Source organism: Marmota flaviventris, chromosome 5, assembly GCF_047511675.1.
Source record: "Marmota flaviventris isolate mMarFla1 chromosome 5, mMarFla1.hap1, whole genome shotgun sequence".
Lineage (NCBI taxonomy): Eukaryota > Metazoa > Chordata > Mammalia > Rodentia > Sciuridae > Marmota > Marmota flaviventris.
Window position 1 is genome coordinate 10,294,230 of NC_092502.1, and position 17,273 is coordinate 10,311,502.

The 17,273-nt window shown below is 59.7% G+C and overlaps 1 protein-coding gene across 1 annotated transcript in view; it reads left to right on the top strand.

The window, feature by feature from the left end:
- Positions 1–17,273, top strand: part of Stk10 (serine/threonine kinase 10) — a 108,185-nt gene that overhangs the window by 5,239 nt on the left and 85,673 nt on the right. Inside the window, exon 2 of the mRNA XM_027938732.2 lies at positions 15,251–15,415. Coding sequence (XP_027794533.1) covers positions 15,251–15,415 — 165 coding nt within the window. The remainder of the gene's footprint in view (positions 1–15,250; positions 15,416–17,273) is intronic.

Genomic DNA, 17,273 nt, shown 5'->3' on the forward strand with positions numbered 1-17,273 from the left:
AGGCCTTGTGAGGTCAAGGGCATGACATTCAAACACTCAATCAGTGGTGCATTAAAAAAGGAAAAGATCAGAACCCCAAACAGTAACAAGTTTCACTCAAGCCAGGCGGATAGGACTTAAGTAAACAGCAAGCATGGCACCTTAACCTGCCGCTTGCTTGAGGACAGGGGTGCTTCCTGTGGCTCAGGAAGCCATGGAAGAAAGGTGTGAAGCCTGTGTGACCCGCGGGGGTGGGGGGCAGGTGGTGGAGGTGCAGGCCTCTGAGGCTGCATCTGCCTCCATCCTCTGATCATTTGCGTTTACCTGGGGTTTTTTGCTGACATAAGATTGCGCGTGAGTGGACTCCAACGCACTGGGGTAAAATCACTCTCCAGTGGCCGTTTTCAAAAGAAACATTTTAGCAGAGCTGACTCTATATTGATGAATAGCTTTGTTTATAAAGTTCTTCTTGCATTTTAAAGTAATGTTTCAGCTGGACTCCCAGAAGGGAATTGTCAGGTCGAAGGGCATGCCTGTCTGATGGTGATTTAAAAAAAATGAAATGTGACAGATTAATAGAGGTCCCCTTTGCCCCTTGCTCTTGCTGAGGGCCAATCCCGGATCCCCACAGACCCCCAGAGACCCAGGCCGCAGGTGCCCTCTCTGTGTGCTGGCTTTGGGAGAGGGAAGTGACATCCCGTCCTCCCTGCCCGGATCAGATGGAGGAGGTTCAGAGAGTTGAGGGTGTTTGGGGCCTCCCCCCCCACTCCTCTCACCTCCACCCGACTGGTGGTGGTGAAGCCTGGGCTTCCGCTTCCTCAGGGGCTGCAGAAGGACTCCTCCAGCCTCCTCCAGCCTCTCCCTCCACCCTCCTCCCCCAGCCTCCCCTCCTCCTCCGGAAAGAGAGCTGCCCCAGGCAGTAACCTTACTTCCGCTCAGCCTAGTATTTTTAAACCCAAGTCCATGCTATTGTGAGTGTGTTCCTGACTCAGTGCTAAGACCCAGGTGGCCTGCGCCTCCTGGGAGCAGGCCTGTCCGCTGGGCTGGGGCTGACCCGCAGTCCAGTGGGACCGTTCAAGTCCTGCCACTCGGGCAGATTTTTCTGGCTTGCTCCAAAGTAGGCCAGGATGTGGGGGGCTAGATAGCCCAAACCCGAGCCCCGTCCCCGACCACCGTCTCATGAGGTCACCTGACCTGGGAGAAGTTCCAGGGCTGTCCCCCATGGTCCCCAGAGCAGCCCAGGTGGCCCTGCTGCTGTAGCGAGCAGTAGTACAAGCTGGTGGTTAAGGGAAGAGATTTGGGGCTCACTGGGATCTGGGTCCCATCCTGGCCCGTTTGGTCCCCAAGTCAGAAACCTATTTAGAGCCTCTGCTTAATTCTGTCTCTGAGCTGGAGGTGCCCTCAGGGCTGAGCAGGGCTCAGGAGGGCCACAGGTAGCACCTGGCCCCCACCCAGGAAGTGGAGACACCACTAGTGCTGATGCCCTTGGTGACACTGGTGACACAGCAGAGGCCCTGGCTGGTTCCTGCTGCTCCGCAAGGCAGAGACTTGGGTGTTTGCAGCTCAGCCCTGGCTGCTGTGCTGCATCGTTTAGGGAACTACTGTCAAGAAAAATGTGTACGTGTTTAGTCCAGGTGCGATTCTTTAAGAGTTATTTTTGCGGTGGCTCACACCTGTCATCCCAGCGGTTTGGGAGGCTGAGGCAGGAGGATCGCGAGTTTGAAGCCAGCTTCAGCAACTTAGTAAGGCCCTAAGCAACTCAGTGAGACTCTCTGCCTTTAAATAAAATATAAAAAAGGGTTGGGGATGCAGCTCAGTGGTCAGGTGCCCCTGGTTTGATCCCCAGGACCAAAAAACACAACAACAAAAAGTTATTTTCTGTCTTTGAGGTTAGTGGGTAACCACTGGTGGGTGCCCCCGCCTGCTGTGGTCATCTCAGGGTGTGCCCCGGAGATGCAGGCCTTGTCCAGGTAGGCCGTGGTTCATGTCCCAGCTGGCCCTCTGGGACAGTGTGACGGCAGGCGAATGGCCTGTCTCAGAGCCTCAGTCTCCCCATGTGTGCCGTGGGGCGGATCAACAGGCCCCCACGAGCTGCGGTGAGGTAGATGAGTGGCTGGTACCAAGGGGGTAGCTGGTGGCCCTGCAGGAAGACGGTGGCCTCCCCTGCTGGGCAGGTGGAATGGGGACAGGAGGGTGAGAGGAGGAGGCCAGCCCAGGAGAGAGGCCATCAGGGAGCCTGGGGCTGCTGACTGCCGTCCCTTCCGCCTGGTGTGGCCGGGGACTGGGGGTGTGACCCTCGGGGTGGCCAAACCCAACGTGAACAGATGGCACAAAAGCCCAGATGTCTGTGAGCTCTGGAGGCCTCAGACCGGCCGGTCCCTCCGCCTGCTTCCCGCGGGAGCCCAGGACTGCGCTGGCCTGCGCCGTCCAACGGAAATGCGGCAGGAGCCCCTTGTTCACCCAAGGGGGGAGACGGGAAGAGTGGACCTGACGCTCTGTGGTCATCTCGGCATCTGATGACTTGCAGCAAGGCAGCGTTGCGGTGCCCCTTCTCCAGGCTGGCTGGAACCTCCCGTGGCACAGTTGACGCACTTGGGGGTCTGGCCGCCCCCTTTCAGGGGCTCGGGAGTGGCGCGTGGCTGGTGGCTTCAGTGTCTTGCTGCCCTCCCCTGGCCCACCCTGACCCCGTGGTCAGTGGGCTTGGGAGCAGGGTGTGGCCTGGGGTGCTGGCAGGCCTCAGATGGCATTTGGGGGCCGGCTCAGTCCATTCAGGCTGCAGATCCGAACATGGCCTCTCGACAGGAGAGGTTTCTTCCCCTGGTTCTGGGACCTGGCAAGTCCCAGGTCACGGCTCCCTCAGATCTGGTGTCAGGGGCCTGCTTTCCCTGAGGTGGCCCTTCTCGCTGTGTCCCCACAGGTGGAAGGGAAGAACCAGCACCCTTGGGCCCACTTTGTTTATAAGGTCCCCAGTCCCCTTCATGGGGCTGTGACCCTCACGACCTCGTCACCTCCCCAGAGCTCCCAGCTCCTAAAACCATCACCCTGGAGGCTAGAATGTCAGCGTGAGGGTTTGAGGGGACAGAGACATTCAGACCTAGCAGCCAAGTCAAGAGGCCCTGAGGTCCAAGCTGAGTTGGTACCTGGCAGGTTCGACCTCAGGTGACCACGTCCTTCCTGCTTAAGCCGAGCGGGCCAGCCTGTGTGTTCTCGGGTGCCCTCTGTGGCCAGGGGACAGACTGTGATCAGGGGGAAAACTGCTGGCCCAGGGCTGCACACCTGGGGGAGGGCAGAGCACGTCCCAGGCCCAGGTGGGCTCCGTGAGTGAAGGCTGGGTCGCAGTGGCCACACCTGAGCGCCGAGGCCACCAGCCTGAGACAGCCTGTGGTGGCCCCTTGTCCAGGACACTGGAAGAGCCCAGGACGCCTTGGCTCTTAGGATCCTCACTGAGCACCACTGTGTGCCGTCCCGAGTCCCGCCCCCCCCTCGCCCCCCAGGGACGGACTCTCCGGGTTCTCATCTGTTGACCCTGCACCCTCTCCTGTCCCAGGAAGAGAAGCAGAGGCCCAGAGGGGCTGTAACTTGCTTGGCGTCACACAGATTTTTGGCAGGCCTGGGCCTGGAACCCAGATATCTGACTGGGAGCAGGAGGGCCCCAGGTCACTTCAGTGTGATGTCTTCCCGTGGCCTTGGCTTCTGTGCCCCGACACCACCCTTCTTCCCTGGCCCGCCCAGCGGGGGGTGGGGGGAGAGGGTGTTGGTGGCCTCACTTGCAGGGGAAGTGGTGGGGGCGGGGCGGGGCGGGCAGAGGAAGTGGTGGGGGAGGGGCGGGCATCGCGGGACTCTGGGTGCTCCTGGGCCACCGCAGGCTGCTGGGACCACAGGGTCTGGGCTGGGGCGCCCTGGGCCTGCACAGCAGGAGGTGTGCGGAAACGCCCTCTGCTCACCTCCACACTCTCGCTTCCTCTTTCTGCTTCCTCTCTGCTGCGCACCCTCTTCCTTCCCCTGGAGCCACGGAGTTCCCACTCACCAACAGGTTGTTCTAAAGCCAGAACCGGCTCCAGGGAGGAGAGAGGGAGGAGGGAGCGGGTCCTTGCACTGAGACCAGAGCCAACCACCAGCCTGGGCAGGGGGAGGAGGAACAGAGAATCACTGCCTCCCTGCCTCAGGACCTTTGCACTTTCTGGTCCTCTGGCCTCCAGTCTCCTGTGACCAGGCTGCTGGTCCTCCACCCAGAGTCCCCCACTCTGACTAGCTGACAGCTCCCTGTCCATTCCTTCAGAGCTCCTGTCCCTCTTGTGTGTCTCCTTGCTCATTTGCTCTGGCAGACGCCAAGTCCACGGAGGCCAGATGAGGGAGGGGTGGGGAGAGGTGGGGACAAGGTGCCCTGGTGGAAGAGTGGCTTCAGCAGGATTCTCCTGGCACCCGTCCTGGGCGTCCTCCAGCTCCACTCATTTGCTGTGTGACCTTGGGCAAGTCACTTCACTCCTCTGAGCCTCAGTATCTTGAGCTATAAAATGTAAATCAAAATAGTAGTTTGCACGCTGAGACGGTGCTGTGTGGCCAGCCCTTGGGCCCTGCCTGGCGCCCAGGAAGAGGCCAGTGTGACTGTTGTCACTGCTGGTTCTGGTCAACTTTGGCTGGTCACTGGGCTTCAGAGGGGGGGACAGAGGTGAACTCCCCAAGGCCCCAGATACCCTTGGCCTGGGTGGGTGCAGGCCGGGGCTTCCTAGGGCTCCAGCTCGTCCTTACTGTCCCCTCTGGGTAAACAGATCTGATCCCCAGAGGGCAGGAAGGCCATCAGCCTCCCAGGGACAAGGCGGGGCCTCCACGGGGAGGTCAGGTGGCTGAGGGCACTCTGGCCCAGAGGGCACCCTGGAGGGAGACCAGGCTGTGCCTCTCCCCTGGTCCTTTCTGGAAAGCCCCCCGCCCCCCAGCAGCCCCTGATGTTAGCACAACCTCTGTCCCCAGGGAGGTGGCCTCCCGCTGGGCCAGGGCTTTGTGTCTCTGGGCTCTTGTCCTGGGGTGGGGGAGCTCTTTCTGCAGCCCCTTCCTGGAGGCCTTGAGGTGACGGGAGCCCCAGGTCTGGGGCTGGTAAGCAGCGCTGGCCTCCGCCTGTCGGGTCCCTGCAGAACGTCCCTGTGGCCAGCACGAGTGGCTGCAGAAGCCCCCGCGCCTCCTGCAGGAGCCTCACCCCCAGAGGCCCCTGACTTGGGCACTGTACCCACAGGTCCCAGCTGAGCCACTGGCCTCGGGCAAGGGCTGTCACCCCCTGAGCCTTGGTTTCCTTTTCTGCAAAGTGGGGATAATGGCCCCTGTCACCGTGGGCCCCGTAGTCTGGGGACGCACAGCCAGGGGATGGACCCAGCTCCCTTTTAGGTGTGGACTGGACGTTGTGTTGGCTGGGACTCGGGGATGCAGGTCCGCTCAAGCCTTTGGAGCGCTTTGGGCAGCACGTCAGTCACATCTTAGGATTCGGGGTACATCCCGTGTGACCAGAGGAGAGTGGCCACCGCGGGGTTGGCCGGGCGGACGGTGGTCCTGACGTTTGGGTGGAGCAGTCTGCTGCGGCTACTTGAGCTGATATTGGCAACGGTGTTTGTGCTCCAGAGGACAGTTGGTGGCATACTGTGCGCGTGGCGGCTCGGAATGCTGGACTCAGAGTGGAGAGGTGGCCAGTGCTGACCAGGCGGGCAGCGTGGTGGACAGGTGGGGTGCAGCGGGCAGCAGCCCACTCCTGGTGTCCTGCAGGCTGGCTGCTGGATGGCAGGCAGTTGCACATGTCTGTAAGGAGGAAGAAATGATGATCGGCTGGGGGGAGGGACGCCCCGGGCATCCTGATCTGACCAGGTCACTTTCTATACCTGCTTGAAGTCCCACACTGGACCCCATGGGTGCGTTGGTGATGACGTGCCAATTAAGACATAAATCAGAAAGAGAAAGTGGCGATGGCCGACCGGCGTCTGCAGCTTGACCCTGGTTTTGTACAGCACAGGGGGCAGCCTATGGGGGGAGGGAGACAATGGTGGGCTTGGGGTCCTGCCCTGGGCACCGCCTGTCCGTCACTCTCCCGGGTGGACTCCGGCCGGGCCCCCAGCAGCACGTTGACATCTTCCTCTGTAAGGTGGAAAGTGATGAAGAGGTCACCTGAGGCCCCCAGCTGAGCAGCATAGGGCTGGCATGGCCAGACAGTCCCCGGTGTGTCCCTGTGGAAGGAGATGCGCCAGATGATGGGTAGCTTTGATTTTGTCCTGAACCGTCCTATTCTTTTTCATGGAGACTAGTTTTAGAGGAATATAAAGCTGCATGGAAAGTCATGTTGATCCAAAAGGACGGGCCCCCCTGGACCCTGGGGAGACCCGAGCCTGCCTGGGCAGCAGGTGGGCCAGAGGATGCCCTGCACAGAGCCCAGGACAAGCCAGCGGTGGTCAAGAGGTCCCGCCTGAGAAGCTGCCCTCCCTTGCCTGCTCTGGGCCCAGCACTCAGGAGGGTCCCCCTCTCCCAGGCGGCTTCGCTGGGAGCGGCCATCCCAGGCCCCGGAGGCAGGGACTCGGCCACCCTCCACCCCCTCCACCAGCGTATCTCGGGATTGGCCCCGTCGCCACCTCTGGAAACAGAGCTCGGCCGCTCCCACAGGCCTGGCCAAGCTGGACAGGTTGCCCGGCCTCGGCCAAGGCCCCCAGGCAGATCTGGGGCCCTCATGTGGGAGCTTTTCCTCTTTGCTGACCCAGAGGACTTTGAGGCCAAGCGTTGGCCGCCCGTGCCAGGTTGGCCTGCCAGCTTTCTCCTCCCGGGGTATTGGATGCCAGTCTCTGGAAGTCCTGCCGCCCTCTGCCTTTGTGCCTCAGGATCTCACCATTCTTAAGTGTCCCTTGTTCTGAAACTTGGCCGTCTTGTTTGTCATCGGGCTGACACTTGGCAGTTACTGACTGGGAGGTGGTTTCTCTGCTGGGCAGACGGTTAACCTGTGTGTGTCCTGGGGGGCCGAGGGGGCTGCAGCTCAGCCGAGTGCTGTCTAGAGACTCAGAAACCTAAGGTGACAACGTCCTGTTCCTGTCCTCTGTCATGTGGAGGACCGGATGTCCCTGGGTCTAAGGGAGGACACTGCTCATCCGCCCACCCGTCCATCCATGGTCCATCCTGATGTAAAATGCTCACTGAGTGCACGAGCGGCAGCCAGAGTGGTGGTAAATGTGTTAGGAAGGTAAAGGTGTTTCAGACTTTTGCATTTTTTTTTTTTTAAAGAGAGAGAGAGAGAGAGAGAGAATTTTTTAATATTCATTTTTCAGTTTTCGGTGGACACAACATCTTTGTTTTATTTGTATGTGGTGCTGAGGATCGAACCCAGTGCCCCGTGCATGCCAGGCGAGCGCGCTACCGCTTGAGCCACATCCCCAGCCCAATTTCAGGCTTTTGAAAGCCAAAAAATTCGCAATCCCAGAGAGGACCCCTGGTGGCTCACACACTTTCTCGTGTCCCTGGGTGGCCCCCAAGTCCATCAGGAGACCCAGCGCTCTCGGCTGTGGAGGACTGGCGCCGGGCCTCGGGCGGCTCCTGGCTCGCTCCACCCACTGACCTCTTTCTGGACGTGTGTCTGAGTCTGTCAGGCTGGCACTGGGCGGAGGGCAGAGGTGCCTGTGACAGTGACTTCCTCCGTGATGGTCGTGGAGCGGGAATGGCCTCTGTCCATGGCCCAAGACCCTGCCACTCCTATGCCCCGGGGGAAGGCAGACCTGGGAGCTCCTCCTCCTGACGTCCCCTGTGTCCCATCTACCCATCCACCCGCCTTCTCACTTGCTCTGTCCATCCATCCATCCATCTGTCCACTTACCCTCCTATTCTCCCCCATCATCCATCTGTGCACGCACCCACTCATGCACTTGCCCACCTGCCCTCCTGCCCACCTGCCATCCTGCCCTCTTGCCCTCCTGCCCTCTTGCCCTCCTGCCCTCCTGCCCTCTTGCCTTCCTGCCCTCCTGCCCACCTGCCCTCCTGCCCTCTTGCCCTCCTGCCCTCTTGCCTTCCTGCCCACATGCCCACCTGCCCACCTGCCCACCTGCCCTCCCGCCCCCCACACCTTCCCCCTTCCCACCTGTCCCCCTGTTGTTCCATGCCAGGGTCCCTGAGATGCAGCCTAGATGGGGGCCAGGAGGAGCCTCCAGAGCTCACAGCCTGGTGGGAGGTGGCTGACCGTGGCGTGGCCCAGGCAGCCCGTGCTGATGCCCAGCAAGGCACAGAGGATGTCAAGGGCCGGGGTCCGGCATCGCTCAGCCACGGGCTGGGGCCCCGCTGGATTCTGTGGGCAGGTCCAGTGTGCCGACGGGGGGCGCTGTGAGGGGGACGGAGCAAGAGGCCCCCGTGAGGCCTGGCGGAATTCGAGTCCGTGTGGTGCCCGTACAGTGGGCAGGGTGGATCTCGGGCCATGTATGCTGCCCGGGTGCTCCGTCTTGCCAGCCGCAGGGAGCCATCGAGCAGTGAGGAAAAGGTCACGGGGTCTGCACCAGAGCAGGCGGGCAGCACCCCTGGCATGGTGGGCTGAGAAGCCCAGGTCCCTGCTTGAATTCATGTCACCCTTCCCTGGCACACAGCCAGCAGTGTCCCCTCCCTCCTTCGCAGGGAGATTGGCAGTGGCCCTCACCGTGGAGACGCCGTGTGCCCTGGCTGTGACACCACAGCTGCACACCATGTGTTGCACCCCAAGCCCCGTGGGTTCCCAGCACAGCCGTCTAGTCAAGCTGCCAGGAATGGAGACCTTTAGCCCTGACTGCCCCGTCCTTGGCGCTGACCCACTGCCTGGACTTTTCCTTTGGCAGGTCAGCCGGGAGCCTTCTCTCGCGCCCCAGGTTGCTAGGAGACCTCGTGGCCCAGTCCCTTGCTCCCTTTTCTCTTTCTAGAAAAAGAAGCACACACTTCTTTCTTCCTCCCCCCACCCCCAACGGGTCCGAACCCAGAGGCGCTTGACCACACAGCCACATCCCCAGTTTTTAACAAGATAGGGTCTTGCTAAGTTGCTCAGGACCTCCCTCACTAGCTGAGGCTGGCCTCAAACTTGTGATCCTCCTACCTCAGCCTCCAGAGTCACTGGGATTACAGGCATGCGCCATCGCACCCAGCCAGCGGTTAGCTTTCAAAGACTGGAGTGGTTCGTGGCATTGCCAGTGACTCATCTCCACGCCAGCCCTGAGGTTGTCACTGCTGCCTGCTTTTGCTGATTTCCTAGTTCCCCAGGTCCTGGATTCTCAGCCGACTCTCCTGTGAGGTCTCAGTAGATGTGGCTTTGTTGGTCAGGTGGGTTTGTGAGGGGAGGTGACGTGTTTAATGTATATTTCATGGTGAAACTCTTCCACAAACTCTTCTAGATGGGTGGCAAGTGACAGAAGTCCCAAAGGGAGTTTATTGGTTTTTCACATATCTGAGAAGTCTAAGGGTAGTCTGCCTTCAGGAACAGCTAGCTCCAGGCGCTCCACAGAATCATCAACCCTCTGCCTACCTCCCTACATGGACCTTGCTTCTCTGTATTGGCCTCCCCCTTAGGCTGGCCGTCTAAAGGAGTCACAAGATGAGTTGCTGGACTCTCCAGCCTTCCACTCCATCGGTTAAGCAACCCCATAGAAAGAAAAAGCCACTTTCCTGATAACTGTAACAAAAATACAAAAGTAAAAAACAAACAAAAACACCACCCAGGTCTGACACTGTCGGCCTGCCTTGGGCCACATGTCCACCCTGAACTAGTGGTTGTGAGAAGGGTCAGCTTGCTGGTGGCTAGAGTGTGCACGGGAAGCAGAGTGGGGTCTGTCCCTCATGAGTGAGTCCCTTGGACTGGGAGCCAGAGAGGCAGTCCCCAAAGAAGACTGGACTTTTGAGCCCACAGGGGAATGGAGGCTGGCCAGGTCCCTTTCTGTCCCCTGACCCCTGGACTCATTTGCAGGCGGTTGTGGAGACTCGCGGGCCTGGAGTTGGGGTGCCTGCGAGAACAGGCCCCTGCAGGCCTCCCCTGGAGGCCCACGTGTGCCTGGTGGTCTTGCCTTCTCCTTGCAGAATGGGCGTGGGAGTTAGGAATGGTGGCTGTGTTCTCTCTGGATCCCAAGTTCCACGATATCAGTTATTTCCTGGGAGGAGGCAGGGGAACATCGTGATCAGCGGCAGCTGGGAGGGAAAGGGAGGTTCCGGGGCTGTCCCCTGCTGGCCACTGTGTGACTGGCTCTCAGGAATCCCCAGCCCCTGAATGGGCTGCCCGGGCCCCTTGGGTGGGACAGGGCTCCCGGCTGGGCAGCTGCCCCACCCCCCTCTAGGCTGGGCTGCGGCGGCACAAGGGGAAGGATTGTTCCCACCGAGGTGTCTGGGCCAGGAGACACAGTGCCACTGTGTGTCTGCTCCCAAGGGTGTGGGCCGAGGGTTAGTCACTGCTGGCTGGCGGTGGAGGCCAGCGGGGGACCCCTTGCCCTCTTCTGGACCCCGGCTGGTGGGAGAGATGGACGTCAGAGGCCACAGACAGCCACTTGTTCCTTGTGCCATCCAGCCTGTGAAGGCCACCGTGCACCCCCTCTCCATTGACCACCCTGAGCTCCCAGGACCGCCCACCCCCCAAATCATCCCAGAGCACGGAGGGAGCTCGCGCCTCAGTTCCCACCCCCTGACTGGACAGGGGGAAACCGAGGCCCAGGCCCGACTGCTGCGGAATTCATAGACAGACACCTCCTGCAGAGCAGTCAGGCACGAGGACTTTGAAACCACAGGGCCAAAATTTAATTCCTACCCTGTTATTTACCAGCTGCGTGACCTTGCGCAAATGGCTTCACCTCCCTGAGCATCTGTTTTCTATTTTGGGGGGGTGGGTGAGTACGAGATTGAACTCGGGGGCACTCGACCACTGAGCCCTATCCCCAGCCCTAGTTTGTGTTTTATTTAGACACAGGGGCTCGCTGAGCTGCTTAGCGCCTCGCTGTTGCTGAGGCTGGCTTTGAACTCATGATCCTCCTGCCTCAGCCTCCAGAGCCACTGGGAGAACCGAGGTGCCTCTCTGCGCCCAGTCTGTTTTCTTTGTGTTCTTCCTTTGTTTCCTGAGAGACAGGACCTCTCTTTGCTGCCCTGGCTGGCTCCCAGTTCCTGGGCTCAAGCCGTCCTCCTGCCTCAGCCTCCTGAGCAGCTGGGAGCACAGGCGCTCAGCACTGCACCAGCCAGCAATGGCCTCGTGGGTGAAGTGGTGCTTATGACAGAGCCGGAGAGCTGCCGTGGGAGGCCAGTGCTGAAGCTCCCACTCCCGGTGGGTCTGGGGCCTCTCCAAGCCTCAGTCTGCCGGTCTGGGAAGTGGACGTGCCAGCTCATGCCGGCCTTAGTGGCTCAGGGGCAGGTGGAATTCTGGCAGCGTGAGCTTTGCGGCTGGCTAGAGCTCCCTCTGCAGGAGGGGGCCAATTGGCAGTGGCTGCCATTCGTCCCTAGTGACTGGAGCTGGAGTGGGGAACTGTGGACACTGGCCAAGCAGGGCCTTCCGGGAGGTGGTTGGAGCCGGGCAGGCTTGGTTAGGACCCACCTTCTCTGCTGTGTGACCTGAGAAGGACCACGGGGCTCTCGGGGTCTCAGCTGTCACCTGTTAACCCAGAATAAGTGGTGTCTGTCTTCCAGGGTGGGTGGCACCCAGAGTGCTCTGGGGTGTCGCTGCTTTATCTTCTGCCGTTAGGGCCTCTTCTGTGGCCTTGCGATGGGCTATGACTTCAGCCAGGCTTGTAAAATTTTGTCCAAGTCACTTTCTGGCCCTGGTTTCTCCCGACCCCTCCCTGGCAGGCTCTGGCCTGGTGAAACCTGAGCACGGTGCTGGTGGCCTCCATTCCTTGTGTTGACACTGGCGCCCCACGGGAGGCCCGGCCCTGTGGTCAACGCTGCCTTTCAGGACAGTGGGCAAAGTAGGTTTTGTGCACTCCTGGAAACCAGCCCTCACCTCCTCCACCCTAGAGGAAAACACCCCTTTCCAGGAAACCCAGGAGAAAGTGGTGCAGCCTTCCCGCCAGCGCCAGAGTGAAGGTGGGTGATGGAGGGGCCTTTCCCGCTCAGCGTGGCGGGCTTGCCCGGGCTCCTGGCCCTCGCCTGGCCTTGCGAGGCCCTCAGACCTTGCCTCCTCTCTGTAAAGGAGCAGAGCTGTCGAGCTCCTCCTGGGAGTTTGTGAAGGAGGAGGAGAGGGAGGAGGAGGAGAGGGAGGAGGAGGAGGGAGGAGGAGGAGGAGAGGGAGGAGGAGGAGAGGGAGGAGGAGGAGATGGAGGAGGAGGAGAGGGAGGAGGAGGAGATGGAGGAGGAGGTGGAGGGAGGAGAGGGAGGAGGAGATGGAGGAAGAGGAGGAGGAGAGGGAGGAGGAGAGGGAGGAAGAGGAGGAGATGGAGGAGGAGGAGAGGGTGGAAGAGATGGAGGAGAGAGGAGGAGGAGATGAAGGAGAGGGAGGAAGAGGAGAGGGAGGAGGGGGGAGGAGGAGGAGGAGAGGGAGGAGGAGGAGAAGGAGGAGGAGGAGGGAGGAGGAGAGGGAGGAGGAGATGGAGGAAGAGGAGGAGGAGAGGGAGGAGGAGATGGAGAAAGAGGAGGAGATGGAGGAGGAGGAGAGGGTGGAAGAGGAGGAGGAGAGAGGAGGAGGAGATGAAGGAGAAGGAGGAAGAGGTGGAGGAGAGGGAGGAAGAAGAGATGGAGGAGGAGGAGGAGATGGAAGAGAGGGAGGAGGAGGTGGAGGAGGAGGAGAGGGAAGAAGAGTTGGAGGAGGAGGAGAGGGAGGAGGGGATGGAGCAGAGATGCTCTACAGAAGTGAAAGGAGTCTTTTCAGTCCTCTGGTGGGAATAAAATGAAACATGAAGAAATCTAAAGTTGGGCACATGGTGTGTGTGTGTGTGTGTGTGTGTGTGTGTGAGAGAGAGAGAGAGAGAGAGGAGGAGGAGGGAGAGAGATTGGGGGAAGGACCCCACACAGGCAGGCCCGGTGGGCAGGTCGTCCCAGGACAAGGTCTGTCCCTGTGAATCCCCTCCCCTGAGCTGGGCTGGAGGCCGGAGGCTGGAGGCTGCGGAGACTTTGGCCTCAGGGACTCGGATGGAGCTCTCTGGGGTATGTGCCTGAGGTGAGATGAGGCCCTGGCCTTGGCCGAGTGCGAATGGATTGACGCGTGTGCACGTCTATCCCAGGGCCCCAGCAGGGCCGCCTGCAGAAATGTGAAGTCTTGTCACCGCTGCGTGGGACCCCAGGACTTGGCAGCTCAGTCAGCAAAAGGTGCTCCTCACTGAGAAAAAAACAGATGAAAAGCAAAGCAACAGAGCTGTGAGGGGGTTGCCCTTGTGGGTGCCGGCTCTGACTCCACCGTGCAGGGCCACCTGTCTCCCCGCTGGACCTCGGGCTCTGGGCAGCCCTGGAGAGGGTGGCGGTGCTGTGCCCGGAGCCTCACCTGTCCCCGCTCCGAGGAGCGCAGGGAGCCGTGCAGGGGTGGCTGTCTTTGGAGGTAGATACCCAAATCCCGGTGCCTTCCCACTGTTCCCGTTGTGTCCCCGTCTAACCCTGGACTTGCTTGTCCTTCTCGGCTGGGAGGGGCGGAGCCGCTGGCCCCTGGTCCTGCCCACAGGATGAGCACACTGCTGCCCACAGCGCCAGGCTCCGGGACTGACGGTGGGACGGTCATGGGGACCCTGAAGCCCGTCCCCATGCTTTGCTCAGTCTCCAGAGGAGCAGCTCACTCAGGGGCCATGCTGCCCACATGTCCCTTGGTGACACTGGACTCGCGGTCGCACAGTGGGGCAGATGCTCCCAGCAGCATCCTGTGTGGCTGGTGGGACCCTGGCCGAGAGGCCGTCTTGCCCCGTGGCTCCAGGACACCTGCTCTTGCCAAGGAGGGGGAGGCTGCTCCGGCACTTGCAGGGATATTTCTGTCCCACTCTCTGAGTTTTGGTAAGATTTATCCAACACCATGTTTGTCATTGTGACCTTTCATAAGCGATGACTCCATGCTGTTCACTAAGTCCACAGTACCACTGTGTAGCCAGCACCTCTCTCTCTTGCAAATCCTTAGCCCCCCCAAACAGAACTCTGCACCCACTAAACAATAACTCCCCACGCCCCCTCTCCCACCCCTGGAGACCTCTGCTGTAGCCCCTGTCTCTGTGATTCCTCCTGCTCTGAGAGTAGGTGGAGTCAGGCAGCATTGGGGCATTTGTGTCTGGCTTGCTTTGCTGGCGTCATGTTGTTAAGGCTCATCCATGTCGTAGCCAAGGTCAGACTTCACTCCTTTTTAAGGGCTGAATACTATGCCATGGTACTAGGCATCATGTCCTGTTTCTCCATCTTCTTGATTACCCTTCGCTTGCTCACGCCTCTGGCTCTGGTGAAGAAGGACACATCTGCTGGAGTTCCTGCTTCTGTCTCTTTCGGGTCCCTGCCTGCTGTTGGAGTGCTGGTCTGCGGTCACCCTGTGGGGAAGCTGCCACGCCCTTTTCCTTGGTGGCAATGGTTCTGATTTCTCCCAAGTCCTCACTGACACTGGAACTTTCCGTTGGGAAAAGTAGCCATCCAGGTGGGAAAATCAGTGCTCTTTCTCATCAGATGAGAACCGGGGCTTTGGCCAGGCGACATGTCTCAGAAGTGATTCTGCCGTAACTGGAGGGCCCGCCCTTAAACCCCTGTGTGTTCTGCTGGCTTCATGGTTTGGTTCTGGTTTTGTGGGACAGGGGGTGGCCCCGGGACCTTGCAGAGCTGGGCGGGTGCTGTCCCGCAGAGCTGCACCCCCGCCTTACATTCTACTCGTACAACATATGTGAAATGGTGCAAATGGAAATCTAAGGGTATGGAGAGAGGGGAGTGCCTCACGAGTCCTCTTCTCTTAGTGCCCCCACCAGCCTGCCGCAGGGCAGTGACTTTCCAGAACTTCCCGCCCTTCCCAACCACCCCAGCATGTATGAAAGCTAGTGTGCTACCTGTTGTATACACAGTATCACTTTGGTTGTTGGGGGGCAGATCTTCCCACTGAGCAGATACCCTTCTTGGGCCTGGGGGTTGGTAGCACTGTCCCCTCCTTGTGTTATTTACCCCCGAGGAGGGGGTGTCTGCTGTTACCATTATTCAACCCCGAGCCCTGTCCCTGTGCTGACATGGCGCGCAGCGCTGGCCACGGTCCAGAGCAGTGTGTGTCCTGGTGCAGCTCCTGGTCCCCTCTGCACATCCGGCCTCTGTTTTCACACGCTGCGGGGCCCTCTGGGCTGCCTTCCAGGGTCAGTTTCCTGCCCAGCACGCCTGGCTGACCTTCCGCGTCTCCGCTTTGCAGGCCAAGAATAAGGAGACGGGCGCCCTGGCCGCGGCCAAGGTCATCGAGACCAAGAGCGAGGAGGAGCTGGAGGACTACATCGTGGAGATCGAGATCCTGGCCACCTGCGACCACCCCTACATCGTGAAGCTCCTGGGTGCCTACTACTACGACACGAAGCTGTGGGTAGGTGCCCGGCCCCTGCGGCCCGCACGGCCTGGATCCCGGGATGCTGCTACACGCCAGTCGACCCGAGATACATGCGTAGCCCGTCGCGGCCTCGGTTTCTCCATCTGCACAGTGGGGGTGGCACGGCGAGATGAGCATCTCGGGGGCCTGGAATCTGGGGGGCTTGTGCGACCTGAGAGGTGCTCTCATGTTTCAGGTCTAGAGTGCATCAGGCTTGGGGTTTGGGGATGAGGATGCTCAGATGATGAAGTCTGCAAATATTCCCAAATCTGAAGCACTTCTGCTCCCCTCCGGTAAGGGTTCCCAACTGATGGTGCCTGGCTCGCGGAGCGGTTCATTCTGGGTAGGTCTGGGGGCGCCTGGCATGTGGGACCGCCCTGGCGGTTTTATTATTCACGGCATAAGGCTCCTTTTCTACCGCGGCTGCAGCTCCACAGCTCTAAACCAGGGGCCCTGCAGCCCCCCTTCCCGTTCCCTGCAGCACCGCGTCCTGTGTCCTGCGCGGTGCAGGGGCGGCTTTGAGCTGTCTTCCGAACTCCGCGTCACCCACAGCTTCTGCAGCGGAATCCTGGAGCAGCCCTGGTGGTCAGGGCACAGATCTCCCCACGGAAGCTGTCCTGACGCCAGTGCCCCTCAGTTTACAAAGCCCAAACTTCCCAGGATGTGAACCTCTCCAAAATGTTTAGCCAAAAGGTGTACGTGGAAAATGTCATGTCTGTGACATTTCAGAACCACATCGAAATTCAGAACCATGTGCAGGAAAGGTCTCAGGTGAAAATTCCAGATGTAATTGTGAGACCCTGGGGTTGCTGTGTAGACGTGTTGAGAAGGGAGCCGAGGGGCCACACTTGCTGAGGGGTAAAGAGCTGATTGTCCATCAGGAAGGAATGTTCTAGCATGGTGCAGATGATCATGATGGTGTTTTAGTTGTGTTTTCAGAAACTGATGGAGAACTTGGAACTGATGAGTAATGCTTTATAATCTTTCCCACTGAGTGGGGCATTGAATACTGGCTTCTTTTTACACAAAATGCCTGGATTTTAGGAACAGAACCTGATGCTAAGTGGAGGAATCTGTTTCACTTGAGGAAAAGGCTTTTGAGTAGGTTTTTGAGTTGTCACGCAGTCTTGCGGTTGAAGTTGACTGTCAGGGGCAGAGTGAGCGTGAGAGAGATCTGCGGCAGCTCTGTCTGTTTTAAAGGCTCCCGTCCGCCCCTGGGGCTTTGGTGAGCCTCTCTTGTCTGGCTCTGTGGTTTGTTTCTGGGTCTGTTTGGCCCTTTGAGCCACGGGCCAGCTACGTGGATCTTCCCTGTGGCCCCTTGGGAGGAAGGACCTTGGCTGCATGGGCCACCTGTAGGTCTAAGCCACAGAGAAAGATGGTGCTGAAACAGGGTCTGGCTTTTGAGGGGTTTTCTGGATTATTACGCAACCTGGCCACTGAAGTTGGTCTGTCAGGGGTAACGTGCGGAAGGGGGTCCATCTGTGCAGGCATTATGCGGTTTCATGATAAAGGATCTGAACCGGCAGGAACTAAGTTCAGGTTGCCAAAAGCCCTGCTTCCGGTGTGCAAGGAGAGCAGGACACCAGAAGAGGGGGTTCGAGAAGATTTAAATCCTTTCAGCCTGGCACTGGGAGTCCCAGCACTGATCCTCAGCCTGGCCCCAGGCAGCTGCCGGTCATGGCACGGTGGTCAAGGACACCAGCCCCGAGTGGAGGAAATCCCAGGAAAGCTGCCCGGCTGTAGTGAAATGGCCAAAGAGAACCTGCTTCTCCCTGCCTTCCAGCCCCTTCTGCCCCTGGGGGGTGAAGGCCACTGGCCACAAAGGAGGTGGCAGTAGGTTCCTGCACTGTCAGTT